Genomic DNA, 15,443 nt, shown 5'->3' on the forward strand with positions numbered 1-15,443 from the left:
GCTGCCAGAAGCCAGCATGAGAGAAATCACAAGAGTGCCTCTGGACAGGCCTTGAATCCTCAGTGCAGGCTGAACTGCAATTTATTTTTGTATACAAATAAGATTGCTCCGAGCATGGGAATTTGCAAAGCTATTTGAGATGCTCTACAACTTGCTTACATCAATTCATCTCTGGAATTTTTAGGCAGTCATTATCCAATTGTTTGATTACTATTCTTTCCATGTAAATAATGATTTTTTTTCTAAAAACCTCCCAGGAGAATGCACAGCGGCAAGGGTGGGGTGGATTGGGAATGGTGTTTGCAAAGACTAAATGTAGGCTTTGAGGCATCCAATTCAGCAGATCTCCTTGCAAAAAAAAAATTGTCCCCAAAAAGGAAATATCCTTGTCTTGGTGGCATTGCAATCAAAGAAAACTCATTCTTGCAGGGGCCTGAATTTCCCTTTTTAGGGAAAATATTATGGAGCTTTCAAATGTCTTTCGATCTAGGTATTCTGAGCCGTAAACAGATGTTTTAAAAGACACTGAAGGGTCAACCGCAGGCATTGTTTTAAAAGCAATGTTCTGAAGCCCACCACAGATACAAAGCTGGCTTTCAGCAAACCATGGATTGCAAATCCAGACCGAACCTCAGGAACGATGATTTATTTCCCCTATCATTCCTCTAGTCACAGAAGAGAATTTCCCCCCCCCTTTCCTTCATAGCTTCTTCCACCTGGCTGTACCAACTCTATCCAAAGCTTAAAAGACCCTCTTCCACACCACAACCTGAAATCCTGACTTAAAAGGGGTCCGTGGCTAAACATCAGCCTGATCAAGGCAAGGGAGGGAGGGAGGGAGTGGGATAGACGCACTTCTGAGGCTGGCTCCTGACTCTGAACTGCAAAACTGTAAAAAAAGGAAGGCGGGGGGGGGGGGGGGAGAATGCTTGGAGTGCCAAGAGCCCCCCTGGTTCGGTCCTCAGCATCTCCAGCTAAAGGATCAATGGGAAAGACCCTGGAATGTAGCTGCCAGTCAAAATGGACAAGTCTAGGCTGGATGGACCTCATGGTCTGACTCTGCACAGGGCAGCTTTGATGCTATTCTATAGCCAAACAGCCCGGTGACCACAGCTCTAAACATACAGCACAAGCCTTGAAGATTGGTTTTTTTTCAATTAACCACCATTGGAAAAAGGGCTGCCCCAACACCCTCAGCAATGTCACTGAGCCACAAGGAGGGGGTGGAAGAATCTGGGCACATCCAGGAGTCGTACAATACAAGCCAACATTTCAGCGGTATCTTCTGAGCCTAATGCAGACAAGGGGAGTGTCTGCAGAACTCATGAGGCTGGGTGGGAGCTCCGATTCTCTTCAACAGGGAAGTCATGCAAGGACCCCACCGCATGCAGCTCCCCACGCCCCGCCTTCCCCACCCCGTCATTACAAGCAGGGCAGCCAAGAGACCCCTCCCCACCCCGGCTCTCGGCCCTCCTTTTCCAATCGTCTCTACCTGCGGGCTGCATGATCAGACACACTGATGCTGCGGGAACGGAAGGCATCAACAGCGGAGGATTCTTTCAGCTCTTTCACTGGAGGAGAGCTATTCAAGCTCGGCCGTGCATTTTTGGCTATTTTAAAACTACTAGGGGTGAAGAGGCAGCACCAAGACCCCCCACGCAAAGAGAGGTGATTGGCACAGGAAGGAAATCATTGGAAGGACGGAGGATGGAAGGCCAGAAAAGTCCCAGAGAGTGATTTGGAAAAACAAAAGAAAGAATGCCAAAAAAAAGGAAGGGGGAATTAAAAAACAATAAGCAAAACTTGAAAGCAATAAAACACAAAACATTTCAAAACAAAAACAACCATACCAACAAGAACACTTCCCTCCCTTCTCAGGATTAAGAAACATTATACAACACTCAGTGAAATCACCAAACAAGTTTAAAACCAAAAAGCAAATTGAGAGGGAGGAGTTGGAATACTACTACAAACTGGGGTGAGAAAGCAAAACGCTGCAGCTATTCAATGGAGAAGGCACGGCAGTCTGCATATGCTCAGAGGCATTCTTTGCTCCACTCCCCTGGCACATGCAGTAGTAAAAAAACAATCCAAACCCAATTAAGTTGTGGTATTCTGAAGACTCGAGTGTAATAGCCCAACATCAGTTTCAGAAGCAGACTGGAAGAGCGAGCCGTGGGTAACATGTCATTTTCTGGAACTTACTGCTCTAAGAAAAATGCCCCCAAAGCCCAAAAACATTTACCAGCTATGGGGGCCTGCTAACTCCCCTTGGCTGAGGGCCTCCAGGAGGGCACAGTAACAGACAAGATGAAGAGTCCTGTCCTTGGGGCCTGAGAAAGACAGGGCTGAGAGACAGCAGGCAGGACCCCGTGGGTCTGCTCCACTTCCCTTCCAGCCATCAGCAGAAGGTGCCTTACTCCAGAGGGAAGGGATTGGTGGGATCCAGCCCAACAGAGCCTTGCTCAAAGCAGTTCATAAACCCCATCAGCTGAACACAGGCAGCTGCATGCCAGGCCTGAGCCCCAACAGGAAGCAGAACCTCCAAGTGAGCAGCAACCTGGAGCCCAGTTCAGGCTACGCAATCCTGGGTATGTTTTCCGTTTTGCTTCATGTTTTTTAAACTATTCAGGTCTGCCATTCAGGGCAACTCAAAAACAAAAACCCAGAATAACCATTATTCTATTTTGAGAGCAGCCAACAGAACAACTTGCCAGAATCAGCAGTATTCCAACTGCAGCAAACTTAAGAATACCAAGGCAAGGTAGTGGTGATGGAAGGAAAACACGTAAGAGAAAATGGTGCACGTCAGAAGCTGATTGGAAAAGGGGATGATCCAGTGTTTAAGAAATGAATGGGTTAGGGAGATCTAGAGAACTTGCAGAGAGGAAAATATTTACAGTGTATGAAAGGCAGCTAGCCTCTGGATCCTTGCAGGTGCAGGTGAAACCCTCTCTAACTAAGGGGCTAAAGGCACCACTCTTGGAAGGGCTTTGTGGCAAAAAACCTGGGAAAGGCAGCCTCATTGAGCATGCAGAGCCTAAGCAACCATTTCCCAATAGATAGTTTCCTATTGGTAACCGTGTTAGTCTGCAGCAGAACAGCAGGAGTTAAGTCCAGCGGCACCTTAGAGACCAACAAGATTTTTAGCGTGCAAGCAGGGCTTTTTTTCTGGGAAAAGAGGTGGTGGAACTCAGGACCGCACGATGACATCACTTTGGGTTAGCTGGAACAAGGGGGGAGTTTTTTAAAGTTTAAATTGCCCTCGGCAAAAATGGTCACATGGCCGGTGGCCCCGCCCCCTGACCTCCAGACAGAGGGGAGTTTAGATTGCAATCTAAACTCCCCTCTGTCTGGAGGTCAGGGGGCGGGGCCACCGGCCATGTGACCATTTTGAAGAGGTGCCGGAACTCCGTTCCACCGCGTTCCAGCTGAAAAAAAGCCCTGCATGTAAGTTTTCAAGAATCAGAGCTCCTTGACACTTAAAAGCTTATACACTTAACATCTTGGGTCTCTAAGGTGCCACTGGACTCAAATCCAGCATTTGCCAATGGGACTGATAGCCAAGCCAAGATGTACACCTGGGTCCAAACTCACCCTTCCTCCTAGATCACCCAACTGATTAGGAAATCACAGGACGGAACCATTTCAGGTTACAAAAGAAGAACTGTAATCACATACACACACCCGTTCGTGATCCTTATTAGAAGAGACACAGTGTGCTTTGGAGAAGGGAATAAGAGACTGATGTTCATCCTCCTCGACATACGCACACGTGTGCATGCGCCCTCCTGCAAGCCAGCCTCTGCAAAGTTCCTTAATGCTCTCCAGTCGGGTACAAATGCCCTCTGAACAAAGTTATGAAGTATTTGCAGGGCTCTGCTTCTTTAGCACTGCCCCCCCCCCCCAATGTAAGATCCTGGAGCAAAGCAGCTTCTACTTTAACTGCTGACTTGTCAAAAAGTCCCCGAGGAGGCAGAAAGGTCTGCTAGGGAGCCGAAACAGCAGCCGTGTGGCCATTTCAGGATGAACTAAGCGGCCTAAAACAAGGCACTTAACTGAAGTCACCCATCAGACCATCAGGCCAATCTGCCACTGTCAAAAAGCAGAGTGTTAACTTTATCAAGTATTCTTTTCTGACCAGATCACTTCATTAATACAGAACTTTTCAAGATAAACCTTCCATGCAAAGCTGCAATAGAGACACTACGGCAACTCTCAGTCTCCAGAGGACAAAAAGCCTTGGGGACATTTTGCCACACTATAAAGCACTTCTACATTGAAGAAGTGCTAACTGGAAGAAACCTTCCCTTCCAGATTAAGGGGCTAGCTTACCTCTTCGGTCTTTCATTCAGACTTGTGCTACGGGCCCGGAAGCTGTCCTTCTCTGGGGTGTCCTCGAAGGAGAGCAGGACGTTTGACCGCAAACCCTGCGGAGAGAGAACCCCAAAAGGCAGATGAAACGGGAAGTACCCTCTTGCACCCAAGGCTAACTCAGCTCTGAGATTCAGCATCTGCTAATGCTGCCTGGCTCTCATGGAGGCTGGCCATGCAAAAGGCAAACACGCCACCCTCTTGACTTAAGGAATCGTCACACTGAAAAACGTAGGTTGTGGCTCAGTGGCAGAACACCTGCTTTGCATGCAGAAGGCCCCAGGTTTAATCCCTGGCAAATCCCACTAAACGGGTCTGGCCGCAGGTAACTTGAAAAACCTCTACCAGAGACCTTGAAGAGCTGCTGTCCATTAGAGGAGACAAGGGCTCTTGCTAGACCAAGGGTCAGACTTAGTAGAATGTGAGCCAGACTTGTGGTGGCATGGGCAAAATCCCCCCTCCACCTTGGTGGGCAGCTTCAGAAGAAAAGCTTTGCTGAACAGAGGGTGCAGCCATGACACGGTCCCGTTCTTTACATCTGCTCCTATCCAGCACAGCACTCCTATTTCAGTTTTGCTGGCATGCAGCATAACTACCTTGGTAATGTATGGCACAAAGTCTTTCCGAAAAGGAAGGCGGCACTTGATAAACCACATGGCTATTACATGATGTGCCAGGCATACAATGTACTGGTTAAACCTGGGGAGAAAAAGAAGAGTTCAGGAGGAGAAAGAGAGAGCTTGACGGAAGCCAAGAGAAGCAGCACATGGCACACTGTGCAAGACACTGAAATGGTACAAGAACTGTCCGCTGTGTGGGACACCGTGGTAGGGAGGTTAGCCACAGGCCTCCCACAAAAAACACATTCTCACACAATGCAAACAAGCTCCAGATCCTGGTACTTTCATGCTTGCTAGAAAGACAAGATGGCAAGGAGATGGCTGCCTCACTGGCTTCCAGGAAGTCAGAAAAAGGACACCGGTGGTGAATTTCTATCAACCCTAGTGAGAGATTTGTGGGAAAGGAGCCAAAGGCCAACTTACTTGGAGGGGTTTGTGTATGGCAGAGAGATGGCGAAGACGCTCGCATACTGCTCGGCTGCAAAGTTTCTGTAGAGGTGAGGCAGTCGGGCCAGAGCTGGGATATTCACATCAGAAAGGGGGTGGAGAATAAGAGAAGTGGTGAGGGTTAACATTTAATGGGGACTGCTTTGCACATGGGACTCTTGTTTACTGGGGGCTGTGCTGGCACCCATTAAAATCTACCCAACAACGTAAGAAGATCCCCCTGTGCAACACACAGCTCAATCTCGCCTGTCGGTTCTATCAAAGTTTACTCTGCCTTCCCTCCAACTGGAGATCTGAACCCAGAACTCAACAGCTCCAGTTCGACATTCTCCCCAGCATGCCACATAATTACCTGCGTCGTTGTCCCCCCCCCCCCCCCGTGCTATTGCCTGGCGCTCTCATGAGAGATAGGCAGCTAGACCCAAAGAGCTACACAATCAACTCTACATGCCCAAGGGGAATTTGGGCTTGTTTTAAGGGCAAAACCTCCTTTTTAGACACTGGGCAGGAACTATTCTTCTCCAAAAGACATAACCCTCATCACTTGGCTGAAAGGGAGTATCCTTTTACTGCCCACTTCCTCTGCCAACAACACACCCCCAGTTCTAATTTGTCTGTGTAAATCAGTGCTGGCTTTCACACTTAAGTACTTTAACTAAAGTCTTCTTTAAACCTAAAGCTGTCCCAGTTAGGGCACACTTTTCCTTTTTCCTCACTCAGAGGGTTACTAGTCTGACCCTCCTTGTCAGACTCCAGATTCAACTCCTCTAACAATTCTGTTAGCATCAACCGTTCCCCTTCCACTCTCTGGGTGCTGCACTTGGTAAACCTTTTGTTTAAAAGCCATCACAGTTCCCCTCACGCTGCTGAGGGAGAGATCAGGATACTACCACTTACTCGAAAGAAATTCTAGGAGAGGAATGGCCATGTTGGCTGTTGCTGAAATGTGAGTCAGTTTGACAATCAGGACCGGCAGAGCCTTGATGACAATCTCAGGCATCTCAACACTGCAGATGGACAGTGCCACAACGCACTGGTTGGCGCAGCGGTAGATCAAACCATGCTCCAGGCAATAGACCACCTCCCGCTGAACAGAGAGGACAAACAGGTGACATATGAGAGAGACAGAGGAGACTGAAGGCAAAATTGGACATACAGAAGTCCGTACAGACACCGCTCTTTGTTCCAGGATGGAAAAATCTGCCCACGTGTACGGAAAAGCCAAATTATGTGACTTGAACATGCAAATCCCCCCTCCCTCATGCCTGTTTATTCTGTAAATCAGTTCTGTGCTGTTGAGAGGAACAGAACTAGGCAGAGCTCTGGGATCTCCCCCTTGCTGGTCACGTAAGCCTGACTGCAGCCTCTACGTGCAATACCTGCTTGGTTTTGTCCAGATAACTGTGGTAAGAGATCAAAGCTGTCAGAACGGGGACCACAGCCAGGTGCAAATCATTGCGGGAGAATCCTTCTGGGGTGCCTCGCAGCCGCTCCGTCATCTTCTTGTCTGTAAGCTAGCAGAAACACACCCACAGGCAAAAGGGCAGCTGCACTGCAGAATCGTATTACAAAGCCGCTCCGGCTGAGAGGCATTAGGCAGCCCACCTCTCATTCTTCCCACCTGTCCTGTCCATTTCAAGCACCTAAAGTCCTCTCCTTATCACAGGAAAGATGCTCAGCCATCTCAGCCACCCTTCTATTCACAGTTTCCAGGTCTCCAATATTCTCACTGGGATGGGAAACCTGAACTGTCAAAGACACCTAAAGTTCCTAACTGGAATTCTGCCAGGCAGGAAGCCTCGGGTGGCCATTCCTGGGCCTACACCTGGGAAGCCTGTTCCTTGGCTCGGACTCCTCGGGGTCAACTGACAGGGCAGGAGCAGGAAGTAGGACCCTGAGGGGAAAAGGGCCGGAGAGTTAACAGCAGGCTGCCTGTCTATCTATCAGAGACCAGTACAAGCAATAGAATCTACATGGCGGACACTCGGATACCTCAAAGGGGCAGGACAGCCTGAAAACACTCCCCAAAGGTGTCCGAGAAGAGGCAGCCCCATGGTTAGGAGGCAGCCAACAAGGACACCCTCCCCCCCAGTGCAACCCCATTGTCCTGAGTTGACAGCTGTTGTAGGGCAGTGGCTAAAATGTCAACTAGGATCCGAGAGACCTGCCTTCCAGGCCTCACCCCGGCCCTGAGCTATGCTGGGTCTGTCGGAGGAAGGGAGAACCACGGGCCCTGCCGTGGGCCCCCTGGAGAAAGAAAAAGAGGCATAAAAGTGCAAGGGATAAATCAGGCCTGATGTATCCCTGTGAGAGGATGTGGTAGAAGGGACTGTCTTGCCTCCAAGTGCAGGCGGAAGATCTTGGAAAGCTCCCCTACGTGAAAGATTCCCTGCAGAAAGACGGCCAGCACAGGCAGGGGCGTCCTCACTTCTGGGCCCCCTTCTACTGGACAAAGCTCTGCACGCAAAGCCACATTCAGAGCTGCAACTCATCGCAATGTGCCTGGCAGGAGGCATCAAGCAACGTCTTCAAGAGGCACAAGGAAGGAGGCGGTGAGACTGCAGGGCCGCCGGCAGTTTCACAGGTCAAACTCGCCCCTGGCAAGGAGCGGGCACCAGAGGGGAGGGCGGGCAACCTACCATGGAGCAGAGTGCAGAGGAGAGCTGATCAATGCTGCACGGAGAGGTTAAGTACAGCACTTTGCACTGCAGAGACTCAGGCAGCTTGTTCAGAACCAGCTTTAGCACCTTCCAGTCCGTCTCCTTGAGAGGAAGAAAGGAAGGAATTTCAAGCGCAGCCCAGGAAAGGCAGCAGGAGATTGCAGACACACGGCTGGCTGCCCCCAGCCGCTCGGGCCCGCTTTTGTCACGATTCAGACTTCAAGGGCTTGCAGCCGATCCTTTCCGGCCTGCCTCTGGCTCCAGACCCAGATCGCACTCACTTGCTTCAGGCACTGCAGCAGGACTCCGAAGAGCAGAGAATAGGGGAGGTGGCCGATCCGGAGCGCGGTGCTCTGAGGGGGCAGGCTGGGGCTCACGGAGGGCGGAGAGAGGGCGCCTGCTGGTTTCTTCTCTGGCTCCCTAAGATGGAAGGAAGACATTTGCTCGGGGCTCTGAACACAGACAGGCCTCCCTAGCAGCGACTTGCCCCACCACTCGGCTCTTTCAATTCCATCATTGCCACCACCTTTTTCTGTCCAGGCCTCAGGCACTTTAACGTCACATCACAGCTGCTCACCTATGATTAGTAAGGACCCTTACCGGCAGGTGATCAGGTAAGGAAGACTGACGCAAGTTGTACGCTCTACCTCCACCACTGGGCAAGAAACACTGGCAGGCAGGATAATACTTGCGGGCTAGTAACTTTGTTAGATTTATCTGCACGGATTTTAATTGGGGGTCTTTTTTACCAGCTTTTTTATGCTGCTTATATCCAGTGGTCTGTTTTTATTTTGTTTAAATTGTAAGCCACCTCCAGCAGGACTCTGAAGAGGTGGCTGGGAAAATACCCTAAATACATACATACAAACATGCATGCATGCACATACACACATGATGAGAAGAGGACTAGCAAGCCAAAACAGGAGCAAAATGATTTCAACCTTAACACCCATTTCTTTTTGCCTTTCACTAGCACAGAAATATTCTTTTCTATAATGCCCGTCCCATCCCACCAACCCCAAATTACTGCTGCTCAGAGACTGTTTCAAACAACTGCAAGAGCCGCTGCCCAGGTATGCAAAGAAACCCAGGGGTTTGTATCCTAACCTCAAATAAGAAGCCTGTCCCCAGCAGTAAATGTTCAAGTCTCTTCCATCAAAGGAAGCCTCTTTGGGCTGGAGAAAGGCTTCCATGGCAAAGAGAAAATAATGCAAAGAGACTGCGGGGGACGGGGGCGGGGGGGGGGGCTGAGACCCAGGCCGGTCAGTGGTTAGGAGGTCAGACTAGCACTTGGGAGCAGCAGGTTCCAATCCACACTCAGCTCTGCAGCTCCTTGGGAAAGGCAGGCGTAGGCCCAACAGCACTGCAAAGCTGTTGGAGAGAAGAGGCTGCCACCACTGCTGTGGTTACCCAAACCACACAAAACACGAAAGTTCCAAAGAGCCACAGGATGCCACGTACACAAAATCGCAGAGGCAGTAGGGGCTGAACCTCACAAGGCCATCTTTGGTGGCCAGGCCCAATCGGTGGAGAGAATCAGCCCGGAGCAAGAGCAGGAAGTCAAAGACCTAAAAGAAGGGGGAAAGATCAGTGGCATTCTCAAAACACTCAAAGCTGGTTCAAGCTGGACTTCAGTCACCTTGGAAAAATGCTTGACAGCATGCAGGCAACACGTTCTCAGGTGCCAGAGGGGGGGCCGGCTCAGATTCCTGGGAGACGGGCAGGGGTGTGTGAGCGTGAAGGAGCAGGCATGTCCCGCAAGCCCCTCCTTTTCACAGACGCTTCCCGCCTTCCCTCCAAGGGTTTTTTTCTTTCGTTCAAGAAGTGCGGGAGAGGCAGGGGGAATGCAGGCTCACTTGCAGTCTGATGCTGCTGGCAATCGGGAGGCTGGACTTGTGCTTGTAGTGGAGCTGAATGTGGAGGACCAGCATCTCATAGACACGGCTGGGGTGGCTGGCAGGCAAGCCGTACAATTTCGTCTGCAAGGAGGAGGGGGAGGCTTGGTCAAGCTGGTGTCTGGCGCTCTGGGCACATGGAAAAGCATCGGGAGGAAATTGCAATCTAGAACGGCAGTGTGGAGAATCCCAGAGGGTGCCAGTCACCTGGAAAATGACTAGGAGGCCTAGCACGGCTGTCTTCACATCCTCCAGGGAGGCTGAGTAGGAAAGCAGGTCTCGCTCCTCAAGATCAGGCGGCGGCAGCAGGGAGTGGGAAGCCACCTTTCCAGGAAAAGAAAGAACAAACTAAGCTGGGACTGACTCTGTTTTTGGAGAAGAGAGGCTGTTGGGGAAGGGGAGGGTTTGTGCCTTGCGGAGCATCAGGGTGCCAAAGGCAGAGGAAGGAGAAAGCATCGGCCCAGGATCCAGGGCTGCATCACCCCCACCTGGGATGAGCTCAGTGATCTGTCAGACAGTCAGATGGCGAGGAGTGACCCCGCTTTCCTCCCTGCTGTCCGGGAACCTTTGGATATGTCCTGCCCCGCACAAGTAAGCAGGTGCCAAGAAACGCACTGCAGCATTCCCGGGTGCCACACTTGGGACTGGTGCCCTCTCCTGAGCATGGCATACTCCCTGGTTTTCTCTACTTCCTGGGAAGAGACTAGCTCACCTTCTCTATGATGTCCAGCAAACTGTTGAAATGATGGGTATTGCAGCCCTCAGCCAGGTCCACCAACAACTGGGTGGCCAGTTTGCGGACCTGGTGGTCCTTATCCTCTGGGATGTGCGCCAGCTGGGAGATGACTACCAAGTTGATCAACTCCTCCTGCAAGAGGACAAGGCCACCTGTGAGCCGGCAGGCAGAGACGTCTTATGACCACTGAAGAGCCCAGGAGGGCTTTGGCTGCTACACTCTATCGTGCGAAGCCTGTGAGAAGATACTGTCGAGATGCTTGTCTCTCTCCACGGACCAGGGAACAAGCCTTCTCTTTCACACACACAACCACTCTGTGGAGCTGCACTGCAAGTGGGCACAGAAACCAGCATCTCGGTTTTGAGCCTCCCCAGCACAAAGATGAATTCAGAATGGCACAAGCTGACACGGCAGGGGGTCTGGACTGCATGTTATCCATGAAACCTGGGTTCAAGCCTCACCCTTCACCTACAGGAGGAACTTGGGCCAGTCTCTCTCTCTCTGCCTAACCTGCCTCTCAAGGTTCACATGGTAACAAGGTAAGGAAAAGAGCAATGTATACGCTTCCCTGGGCTTCTTGGATAACAGGAAGGATAAACACATGGTAGATAAACCAGCCTCTGGTCTGAACAAGAAGAGACAATTCTTGTGCTCACAGAGGAGAAACCAGATTTCAACCACTACTCTAGAACGGTAGAGCTCTACTGTCGTCAGCCCGCCCCCCTCAAAAATACACATAAACAGTAGAAGTTTTAGAAAGAGGCCTGGAGCATGCCAGCCAGGCCCCGGCAATGCAGCCGGCCACGAGTTAATGTAACGAGCACCAACCTCATAAAACTGCCTGTTCACACTCAAGACAAAGGACAGGACATGCAAAACTTTGATACGCACGGCACTCCGATTCTCGTTTCTAAGGAGAAAAAGCAGACAGGAATGCTTTAAAGCAGGGCAGCCCCTCCCCCAAGTCTCCTACAGTAATAAATTGTAAATGTTGAAAAAATTCAGCAGGAACCAATCTGAGTGATTTGGAGGTTGATTTGCAAACTCTGGAGCAGACGAAAGCACAGGGAAAGGATGGCGTCACACTGGGGTCTGTGGGTGTTTAGGCCCCCCGCTGTGCTCAATGAACCGCTCCTCTGGACTGCACCCAAGGTAACAGAGGGCTGAGATTGAACAGGGGGCCTACCTGAAGAACCGCTCCATTAGCCCCTGCAGCTTGTGGATCCAGCCGTCCTTAGCGGGGTGGATGGACTGGGCTCGGTAGGTGATCAGGTTCAAAACCGAAGACTCCTTGACCGCAAAACGACAGAAATGCCAGGGGGGGGGGGTTTATACATCTCCAAACCCAACATGAAGAAGCCTCCTGAGCACAACAGGAGGGTAATGCAGAGAAAAACTGATTTAGCTAAATGACGGACCCCAAAGAAATTTGCCCTTCTAGGGGGCTCAAAGCCCACGAGGTTCCATTTACTGATCAAGACATTCTTCCTCATCATGCACAGATTGTGTTCATCCTGTAGCTAAAGTACACCGAGAAAAACCAGCAACGTGAGCCTTTCAACACAGAACTTGGAGCTGGAGTCACGCAGGCTGAGATCCAGTCCCAACAAGGCATTTTACGCGTGCATGACAGGAATAGCGGCCTGCGTCCCACTGCACAGTCCCAACCCCTGCTGCTTCCTAGTTTCTTTAGGGCTCCACAGCACTTCTCGGGACAAGAGCTCTGGCTCATGGGCAGAGCACCCACATTGCGTGCAGAAGGTCCCAAGCTCAATCCCCTGCATTTCCCGTTAAAGGACCAGGCCTTAGGTGAGGAGGGAGGCCGCTCTCTGCCTGCGGCCCCAGACACAGCTGCTGCTGCTGCAAGCCAAAACAGACAGTGCTTGCCCTGACAGACCAAAGAACGGACTTCGTATCAGGCAGCTCCTCTGTGTGCCGCATTCCTCCTGAATCGGTGAAAAGCACCAGGTTTAATCTGCCTTTCTGCCTCCTCTCCAGGAAACAGCGTGACGTTCCCAGAGCGGCTGTGCAGTTCTGGCTCAGGGTGCGTGGAGAAAAGAGAGTGCTGTGCCCACGGCGTCAAGGCAGGGATTTCCTTTCCCAACGGAGCCCACCTGAAGACGCCCCGAAGATGTCCCGGGAGACTTCCCCGCCTTACCGGTCGCTGATCAGCACATCTTTCCACAAGCTCAAAGTATCTCTCCTTGGAGCCGTGGAAGTCATTGTGGTCACACAGCTCCTCCACAGTGGTCAGCAGGTCATGGATGATGGATTTCAGCTCCTGGCTTTCCAGGGTCTGAAACGCAGAAACAGCCAATTGAGGCCACGGCCCTCGATGCCTCCGAGTGTCTGCCTCCGACCCTGGTCCTCAACTTCCGCTTCTGGGTCCTGGTCCCCGATTTGGATTCGCTTCCAGAAACTAGGCGTGGATAGCAGGTCCCAGGGAATCTTCCCACAGACACGTGCTGCTTGGGAGTTTTTTATGCGAGGACCAAATATACACACAACACAAGATGACTTACGAGGTCAAATAATTTGGGGACCCAGCCCAGGATACTTACAAACTATGCTTTGACAGCGAGGAGAAGTTGGAGGAGCAGAAAGTGAGATAAAGCATGCATTAAAAGACTCCTGATCACTGCTGCGCAACCCAGCATCAATCTCAGATTTGCAGCCAAAACAACATCAGCAGAACATCAATAAGGCACGGAAGGGCATGCAGTGCCAGTAACAGCTGGCACACCCAACATATTATGTCCTGCCAAGTTAAGGAGCCACTCTACTCTCGTGGCACAAACGAGGGGCGGGCCTACCTGCAACTGCTGAAGCAGCTGCTCAATAACATCCAGCAAGATGTCCCAAGTGACCGCCTGCAGCTCCTTCCCATACTTCTTGATCAGCCTCGTTATGGAGAGCACGATTTCGTAAGATACAACAGCATTCGGGCAGGTCATGGCCTGGAAGGGAAGGGCCCGGAGTAAAGGAGGTGGCACAGGGAAGAGTGCTCTGAAGAGGGCCAATGTTCATTTAGGGTGGGCCATTGGAGAAACAAAATATTCTCAGGAGAGCTGGAAGAGACTGCCAAATATTTAACTATGGCCTGCAACGCATTAGGAGATGTACAAAAAAAATACGTATGTGTGAGATCTCACAGACATGACTGCAAGTTTACAAGGAGGGGTTAAGGAAGCTAGGAGAGGGTTCTAAGCCTTTGTGAAGGTTAATTGGGCATTCAGAGGGACCGTAGCCAGGAGCAAGGAGGCCACAGTGGTACAACCCTGTTCATTTCCATGGACTAATATTGTGCAATAAAATCACATCACCCTCTTGGCCAGAGCAACGGGTTCATCACACCCCCAGGTACTGGCAAACCTTTGACACTGCGGCAGGGAGAGTATTTCCAGTCTCTTAGGAGAGAGGATTACTTTCCTCCAGCCCTTCCTCCAAGGGGCTCAGGGCCGTGTCCTCCCTGACCCTTCCTTCCTTCCAGTAACCTATGAGGCAGTGGAGGCTGAGAATCAGCAATTGGCCCAAGGTCACCTGGTGAATTGGGATTTCAACCCAGGTCTCCACGATTTTAACTCTGCCTGACACCACCAGCGGCCATGAGAAACCGGTCTCCTGGGGCTCAGACTTACCTTCAGAAAAGAGGGCAGCACTGAAGTTGGTGAATTTTTGAGCGACTGTAGCCTGTGTGCACCCCACAGAGCCATCCCCACGAAGAACACAGCTCCTCTTAACAGCGCTGCATCTGTCATGTAAGTTCTGAAGACATGGATGTTTTTATAAGTCACAGTGAAAAAGCTGTACACAGTCTACCAAGATTAGTAGCACTCAGGTTTTGCCTAGGGAGGGAGCCACATATTCACACCAGTGGATCACTGCTGAGCATCTGTAGAGCATCAGTGGCACTGCCACTTGCACAAAGTTCATGTTTGCTCATACAGATCTACAACCCTCAAGGAGCCCCATGACAGGCACATCATGGTGTCCCAAAGAGTTGGGTCATACTCGTGGCTCCTATAACTACTTTACTGTTTCCCAAAGATTCTCTCAGCCCAGGGGGGGATCAAAATATCCACTGCTGGCCTTAAAAAATGGGGAAAGGACCCTCAAGAACGTGGCAATGCCCGCAACAGCAGCCAGCCCTGGGAAAGAGGACAGCTCAGAAAACTGCGTTGTGTACCTGTCTTCCATGATCCGGCACATGTTGTAAATGGCGTTGTGACCCAAATGAGTTCCCAACAGATTGCGCATAAGCTGGACAGTGAAACACCACAGAAACAGCTTTTAAAAGGGTAACATCTTAGAGGCCTGAGACTTATCCAACAACCCCATCTAAGAGTGTAAAGTAAGCAAGTGCAAAAGCCAGGCCAGCGAAAAATGTACATTCTGGTGCCCAACTACGTGATGCAAATTAAGAAGCCTCTGCCCATCTTGGGTCGTTCCAGCTACAGAGCTTGCGGTATCGAGCCACAGAAGTTCTAACACTTCAGGAGAGGAGACAAGCCAAAGATTCTCTCAGCAGACCCTGCAGCGCATGAGTTCTCCTCCACAGCCAGCCTCTTGTTTGACTTTCAAAAAAGCTAGTATCAGATAATAATAACATTCAATTTATATACCGCCCTTCAGAACTACTTAACACCCACTCAGAACAGTTTACAAAGTATGTTATTATTATCCTCACAACAATCACCCTGTGAGGTGGGTG

The 15,443-nt window shown here is 50.7% G+C and overlaps 1 protein-coding gene across 3 annotated transcripts in view; it reads right to left on the reverse strand.

The window, feature by feature from the left end:
• Window positions 1–15,443, reverse strand: part of TSC2 (TSC complex subunit 2) — a 51,694-nt gene that overhangs the window by 30,137 nt on the left and 6,114 nt on the right. For 2 of the 3 annotated variants that reach the window (XM_054994648.1, XM_054994647.1), the window contains exons 9-26: window positions 14,919–14,992; window positions 14,371–14,497; window positions 13,546–13,689; window positions 12,891–13,028; window positions 11,919–12,022; window positions 11,561–11,642; window positions 10,709–10,864; window positions 10,204–10,320; window positions 9,958–10,080; window positions 9,563–9,669; window positions 8,383–8,521; window positions 8,081–8,203; window positions 6,821–6,955; window positions 6,339–6,528; window positions 5,418–5,511; window positions 4,971–5,073; window positions 4,336–4,430; window positions 1,493–1,624 (exon numbers count right to left, since the gene is read on the reverse strand). In XM_054994648.1, coding sequence (XP_054850623.1) covers window positions 1,493–1,624; window positions 4,336–4,430; window positions 4,971–5,073; window positions 5,418–5,511; window positions 6,339–6,528; window positions 6,821–6,955; window positions 8,081–8,203; window positions 8,383–8,521; window positions 9,563–9,669; window positions 9,958–10,080; window positions 10,204–10,320; window positions 10,709–10,864; window positions 11,561–11,642; window positions 11,919–12,022; window positions 12,891–13,028; window positions 13,546–13,689; window positions 14,371–14,497; window positions 14,919–14,992 — 2,183 coding nt within the window. The remainder of the gene's footprint in view (window positions 1–1,492; window positions 1,625–4,335; window positions 4,431–4,970; window positions 5,074–5,417; window positions 5,512–6,338; window positions 6,529–6,820; window positions 6,956–8,080; window positions 8,204–8,382; window positions 8,522–9,562; window positions 9,670–9,957; window positions 10,081–10,203; window positions 10,321–10,708; window positions 10,865–11,560; window positions 11,643–11,918; window positions 12,023–12,890; window positions 13,029–13,545; window positions 13,690–14,370; window positions 14,498–14,918; window positions 14,993–15,443) is intronic. The other variant, XM_054994649.1, reaches the window with a different exon arrangement.

The sequence above is a fragment of the Eublepharis macularius genome, chromosome 12 (assembly GCF_028583425.1).
Source record: "Eublepharis macularius isolate TG4126 chromosome 12, MPM_Emac_v1.0, whole genome shotgun sequence".
NCBI classification, from domain to species: domain Eukaryota; kingdom Metazoa; phylum Chordata; class Lepidosauria; order Squamata; family Eublepharidae; genus Eublepharis; species Eublepharis macularius.